Consider the following 7,367-nt stretch of genomic DNA (forward strand, 5'->3'; position numbering starts at 1 on the left):
GCTGATCGATAGACTGATCACCTATCGATCTTTCTTCCCGTCGCCGAGCGCAATCCCAGACGTACCCTTTTCCCACCGGCTTGAATTGCGGACGGATTGACTGGCTTGGGCCCCGCCAGCTGGAACAACCCGTGTGGTTGTTCAGACGACCGGACCACCTGCGTCGTGATTGCAAGCAGCGTGAGTAAAGTTTTTGCAACCGATAAGTTGTGTCTGCCTCTCCATTCACCAGCCCGCCCTAACGTACGAGCAATTTCTAACTCAACTCGAGTCGGCTCTGGCCGTCCGAGACACAGTGGTAATCAGGTTCAAGGCCCTAATTGAAGCCTTTCATTTCAAGTGATATGCTTCTATCCACTTACTATATTTATTTGTTCTTTAGTGCCAGTAACTAGAAAAAGGTCAGACTTGGAAGAGTACAGTATACAGCCATTTCTCAATATCGTGCCAAATTCTACTTGCTTTAATAATTTGAGTAGTCTCACTGAAATTATGATATGACTAAGGTGAATATAACAGTATGATACAATTTGGCTATAGTATGTGAAATTTTAACAAGTAAAAAACTAAAGTTATACTTTTAAATTTGAGTACATTTTATCTGAAGCTAAACTTAAGGTTGGTCACTTATTTCTCATTATTCCTGAGGGGAAAACAACAACAAAAAACCTAAATAAAAAACCTGTTGAAAAAAATAAGGATCTAAATCCTGCCTTTCTTACTGCAACTTTGGATCTACTTAAAATGTCAAAACAGGATTTTAATTCATTGCACACTTAATCATATTTTATAATAGCCAAAACAAATGTGAAACTGAAGGGGTATGCAACCCAAAAGCAACTATGACAGTTTCAGTCCATGTCTATTTAAGATTAATTTGAAAGATTAAGAAAAGTAGCCCTATTGTCCTTTTGAATTATACTTTACATAAGAACATCAGCAGTCTTAAACTTGTAACCTAATATTTAATTGTAAATATGAAGTTACAAGACAGTGAAAAAGATCTTAGTTTAATTTACTTCTTTGCTTATTCATACGGTTTAAATCTTGCATGCTCTTTTCAGGCACAACTCACTCACTATGACTTCAAAAAAAATGTGTTTTATTGAGGAATTCAAAATATTGTCCTATATCCATTTTGAGGCAATTATAGGGCCAAACCCTACAAACTTTGTTAGGCAAACAGTTTTACTGATTTATCTTGGGACTCATTTCTACAGGCATGTAATGGAAAAGTCACATCCAAAGTAGTATCACTAACTTCACACTTAGACTAAAATTAACAATGAATAATTAGAATTAGAATTTATAATGAATATTGGAATTATTGTATGTAACACTATATAAACAAATTAGCTATTGGACACCTTTTGATGATTATGTCATTTAAAATGATAATGTTTATTACTATTTAATATTTATTATTACTATGTCAATGTGTTTAATTCTTCATGATTTTTGGTGTCTGCTTCCAATTCAACAATGTTCATGCTAGTGAAATTATTCTGGACGAATCAGTTCTGAAATGGTGGCTACGGTGGCACGGGCACTCAAGCACATGGTTGACAGCACAGGGGTCGCAACTGCACAGCCATGTCAGATTCAAACAAATCTGTGAATTCTGCTAAAAGTCTTGTTAGAAGGACAAGGATTAGGGAGGGAGGAAGTTCTGAGACCTGACTAAAATATGGCTTATTCAGGCATAGGTCATAATGATATATGGAAGGGAGCCTCATCTGAGCATATCCTAGACATTTCCCGTTTGCCATTATGATAATATATAAAATTTATCCCAAGAGTGATATTACTGTACCTACAGTATGAAATTAATTTTGTTATTGGCAGATAAAGATAATAAGTCGTTATAAAAGGTAAATTTTCTTTCCGTTACTAAAAAGATAAGAATTTGCAAACTAGTTAAGATGTGACAGTGCTATATATATATTTAAAAATATATGAATTTTAAAAAAAATGCATAAACATATATAGATTTACTATAATTAAGAAGCAAGTTTTTAGCCTTACCCAATAGGCCTTGAAACAATGATTTCAACTTGAGGTTCTGATTTTGACTCTAAAATAATGTTGTAAACTTCTTCATTTGTAGCTCCAGGCAGGGGTTTACCATTCCATTCTAGAACTTCATCCCCTTTAAGTTAAAAAGAAGTGCATTTTTTATTGCATTTTCCACATTTTTTCCCAAAAAATGAAAAACATATTATAAAGCCTATGTATCTCTTAAGTTATATTTCCCCAAATCAAATATTCTCTTGTGGATTGGATATTACATATCCTCTTGGATTTGATATCCTCTATTTTAATTTGTCAAACTACCACTAAGGTTGTCAAACAATACCATATTTAAATTGAACAATTTATGAAAACATTTTAGTATTTTAGAGATAATATAGCAACAGGCATAATACCATGAAATGAAGCTGTATAGTACCTTTTAAGAGACACTTTATTAACGAGACATAGTATCCTCTTTATAATAGTCTGATCTCCGAAAAAATAAAATATTGTGTGTCTACCAGTACAACCATACAAATCACAACATTTTTCATTGTGAGTTACATAACATATGCTCAATGTAACCTTTGCATCTAAAGAACAGTCTTCATAGCCTGTATCAAATGAACAAAAGAAGGAAAAGTAGTAGATGAATCAGTGTTCCCAGACTGAATCTGATATAGAATTGTTGGATGTTACTCTCTTCAGGTAGCCAACAGCTAGAATCCAACAGGCTTCATCAGCATATTTGACAATATTAAATCAGGAGGGAAAGCTTTAAAAATAATTTATATAATTTATACAAATAAGCATTTATAATTAATATTCAGGAAATCAATAAGTATATGTATTCTTTTAGGGCCATTATAAGCAATGGTCAAAAGCACTGCAGCACAATGCTGCATGACGTAGCATTTACTTTTATTAGCATATAACTTAGGGATGGTGATTTAATGTTTTTCAGACAGAGTATTGAACCAACACATCAGCAGCATGGCATCAGGCTGTGCCTCTGGAGCTGCTAGTTTTTTATGAGATCTAAAACAAATACTTAAACGTGTACTTTTTAACAAACCAAACAAATGGTCCATAAGAGAAAAAGTCCATCCTAGTCAAATGTTGAGACTGTTGTACCCTGCCTTCTTTGCCAGAAAGACAATTCTAGGTATAAGAAGCTAGAGACCTGATCACAAACTCAGTGCTTTAGGGATGATTCTATCCTGAGCAGGGGTTTGGACTAAATTACCTCCTTGGCTTGGGACAATCATTCAAAAAGCCTGAGCCTGAATTGATTCAATCTTTTCAGGTTAGTCTAACCTGGCTAGGCTGAACTGGTTTGTAACTGGACAGACATTGTCTCTGGAGTCAGGAAATTCAGGCACATGCCTACATTGACTCAGGCTAGAAGCCAGAGAATGCTAGAGCAGCCCTCCCTTTCGTTGCACAATGCTGAGCTGGGGGAGGGGGAGGAGTGGGGCGGGGCGGGGCATGGTCAGGCCCCAGCAGATTGCTTTAATTAGGGATGTCTGCCTGCACCATCCCAGGTTTTTCCCTACTGGCTGCTCATGAGGTGGGAGTGTTGCCAGCCCCCTGCTAGCACGCTGAGGCAAGGGAGGGGGTGTGCAGTGCATGCATCTGTTGATGATCCTGAGCTTTTCAATCTCCCTCCCTGCTTCTTTATAATGTTTGCAGCAAACTGACAGGTAACCAAGCCAGCAGAAGGCTGATAATAGTGTTTATTACCCTATCAGCAAAATAATAGCCTCTCTCCATTAGTTCAAACTCTTCTTAAACAGCTTACCAGCTGCCTGCTAATTAGTTCCAAAAAGCCCTAAGTCAGGGGTCAACAACCTGGGGCACATGAGATTATTTTGATTGGCACCATAGATGGAGGAAGAAAAAAAAAATCTTAATCACTGATTTCTGTGCACACAAAAGTATTTTCCAAGACATTAGATACAGACTTAAAAAATATATGGGAAACCCCCAACAGCCTTAGCTTTTATTTACAAAGCTTATGTTTAGCTCTTAAAGAACTGCAAAGTATTTACTACTATTTAAAAATAGCTAGCTTTCCTTTTTCCTTTCTAGTTTCTAGGGACCTACTTAAATTGAGGTTTTCTGATTTTCACAGAAACTGCAAAAATAGTGATTTCTGCAATCCCCACAAAAATGGCATTGGCTGTGATTTCTCAGGGAATCAAATAAAAAAAATGAATAAAAATAAAATGCTGGCTCTCCAGTGAGATCCAAGAGTCCTCGCTGCTCCTAAAGCCTGGCCTTGCAGCCCTCCTGGGAGGGGAAGGTGCTGGTTAGTCAAGTGGCACAAAGGGCAGCAGCCAAGTTGGCAGCTGCCCCTTGTGCCTCTCCACTAATCAGTGCCAAGGGGTAGGGCTGCATGAAAGGCAGCCAGCAGTTAAGATGGAAGCCACCTCCTCATCTCTCCTCCCATCAGGGCCTCTTCATTACAAAGCACCCATGGGTGGGGCTGCCACAAAACAACCATGAAATCAGCTTTTCAGGCCATGAGCAAGCAGTGAAAATTGCTTCCTCTCACTGCAAGTTAGATAGGTCTCTACAAATACATTATACAACATATGATCATTATCCCACTTATTCCATGATCTAGACCAGTGGTGATCAACCTTCTAGCCCCATGGCCTGGATGAGTGGCATAGTGCTGGTCCATGGGCCACATACCCAGGCAAAGTTGATCTGTGAACTGAATCTACCATGGGGTAGGTGCACAGAGTCAGGTCTCAGTTGTGAACAACACCACTGGCTCAGATGCCACCACTCTCCTGTTGCCAAAATTTCAGGACCCATGGGGAGCCCTACAGACCAGATGACCAAGCCCCACCAGCTGAATTAGGCCCAGGACTGGCAGTTGAACACCACTGATCTAGGCAAATAGATTCTAGTATAGATTGCTAGAGCAATGAAACCTAATTTTAAAACTGGTTTATTGATATCATCATAGAATACTACCAAAAAAATGAAATACAGCAAATTACAATGAGAAAAAAAATAAGGAAAAAAGGAAATATTGTAAGTTCCCAATCACTAAACCACACTTGTTTTTTCAATAATGTTTCACTAGAACAAAGACAATAAAAACAACTGAAGAAGTTTTTGGTAGCTTCACTTTTAGCATCAGATCTAAATGCAGCCCCCCCTAGACAGCATTATATGTTACTGCTGTTGTTCAATTAAACTACTGCACACAAAAAACATTCATTAAAAATTATTTGAGGAAGCCTTTTTATTTCTTGACCTGCTACCATTTTCTTTTTACTTATACTAATAAGCTTTGTTTTTTTATATGCATTTTCTCTGTATTTGCATTAATATTACTGGTGATACTTAATAGCAATTTTAGCAACTTATCAATAATTAATGTCTTGAACTTTATGCATACATCTAAGCCGTATGTAAATATCTAATGATATAATAGGTGTAAAGTTATTAAAACTTTTCACAGTAGCATCAAAACCAATTTTTGTTATGTACCATAATTTTTATACATGTACATACCCATTTCCCACATATTAGTAACATTTTTATTATAGAAATTAACACAAATAAGAAGGTTACCTTAGTACAATCAATTTCTTTACCTGCTCTTAGATGCCCCACCACATCAGCAAGGCTACCCTTCTTTACTTTGGTAATGAAGGCACCAAGACGTCCTAACTCAGTCATTTTTCCTCCAACAACCTGAATAATCACAAATTTGTGAGATTCCAATCCATAAACTGGACAATATATTAAGGAGTTTAATTAAATGATTTTGTTTATACAGTTTATTCATTCACATTAAAATTATTTTTAAAACTGGGAATGAATTTATTCATAATGGACTCTGTTTATCATGAGTCATATCTTTAAATTAACTCTATTCAGAAGATAATTCCACATATACCAAAAGGCCAGTATTATTTGCACAAAGTACAACTGTGACACCCACAGAATGAATAAAAACTGAAATTATCTTTATGTTCCTCTTTAATATATTAGTTTAATTAATCCAATGCAGTATTTTTTTAAATCTGAAATCACCGAATATGACTTTGAGACAATCAAGAAAACACATTTTGTCCAAATCAATCATTAACTGTTTGTGATATCCACAAGCGCAAAACATTCTTAATAAACATGTCAGCATAAAGTTGCCAAAAGCCATTAATACAATAATAGATACCACAAGTAAAAATAATATGTGCAATACTAAAATTAAAGGATCGTCACCATTGGCCAAGAACAATAGAAAGTGACACTCTTTATCAAAATATATGATAGAATATAAAGGAAAGAGAGAAGCAGCATTCATAGTAAACAGACCTTTCCTGGTTTCTACTGAACAGAGATGAGGTGATTACACTCCTAAGAAGGATGTATGATACACAGAGAGAAAAAATTATACAAGTTACTTCAAGGGCGTGAGGGTAAAGAAGAATGCTAAAACTTCTTTCTTCCCAGCAGACAGAAAATGCTGGACATCTAATTAGCCATGCTCCAGCAGACTTGATTAATCAATTCTGTTCTGACCTGTGCTTATTAGCATGCATCGGAGCTGGCATCGGGCACGTGTCCAGGTGCCCTAAAGTGGCAACAAGCACTGCAAACTCAACCTCCTCTCATGAACCTCCAGACAGGAATTGGTCAAAGTATTTGTCAGATACTCAGTATCTGCTAGAACTAGGTTCTAAATTTCACATTATATTTACCTGTGTATATGTCAACCTTTCTCTATTGCTATGTACATGTTGCCTGTGTGGGTTTTACAGAAAAAGTACACTGATGAATGTGTCCTGCAAGTTTTCCTGTGTCCAATCTATAGAAAATACAAATGGTTATAGCTCCCACTGTAAATTCTTAATTCAAGCTTTAACAATTTGTTTTCAACTGGTGGTCTCTGGTTCAGTTCTTCGTTTTTTCAACCAAGAGAGACTATTATACTTGTATCCAGGAAATCATATTACCATACACTATATGCTGCATACAGGCATAAAGGATTAAATTAAAAGACTCAACTATAGCTGTTATATGTTACACAATAAAAGATTGCTTCATCGACAGAATCTTATTATAGACTAGCCAACTGCCCATCAAGAATGATGGGGGGGGGTGGAGTGGGCAGGGACGGAGATGTGTCTTCCTCCCTCCATCCGGGCCCACTCCCCCCTTGCCTCCTGCTGCTTGGGGTCCAGGCACGTTCCCCGCTTCCCTGCTGCGGCAATGGGGGGAGGGGAAGAGTGGGCCTGGGCCTGATGCAGGGGGTGTGGGGGAGGACCGGGTCTGAGGATGGGAAGAATCCAGCCTACCACAGAGGTGGGGGGGGGGGAGAAGGGGGC

The 7,367-nt window shown here is 37.5% G+C and overlaps 1 protein-coding gene across 1 annotated transcript in view; it reads right to left on the reverse strand.

Moving 5' to 3' along the window:
• The window catches only part of RIMS1 (regulating synaptic membrane exocytosis 1), a 368,530-nt gene that overhangs the window by 233,038 nt on the left and 128,125 nt on the right, over window positions 1-7,367 (reverse strand). The window contains exons 6-7 of the mRNA XM_025216953.1: window positions 5,631-5,730; window positions 2,026-2,149 (exon numbers count right to left, since the gene is read on the reverse strand). Coding sequence (XP_025072738.1) covers window positions 2,026-2,149; window positions 5,631-5,730 — 224 coding nt within the window. The remainder of the gene's footprint in view (window positions 1-2,025; window positions 2,150-5,630; window positions 5,731-7,367) is intronic.

This window comes from Alligator sinensis, unplaced genomic scaffold (genome assembly GCF_000455745.1).
Source record: "Alligator sinensis unplaced genomic scaffold, ASM45574v1 scaffold499_1, whole genome shotgun sequence".
Taxonomy (NCBI): Eukaryota; Metazoa; Chordata; order Crocodylia; family Alligatoridae; genus Alligator; species Alligator sinensis.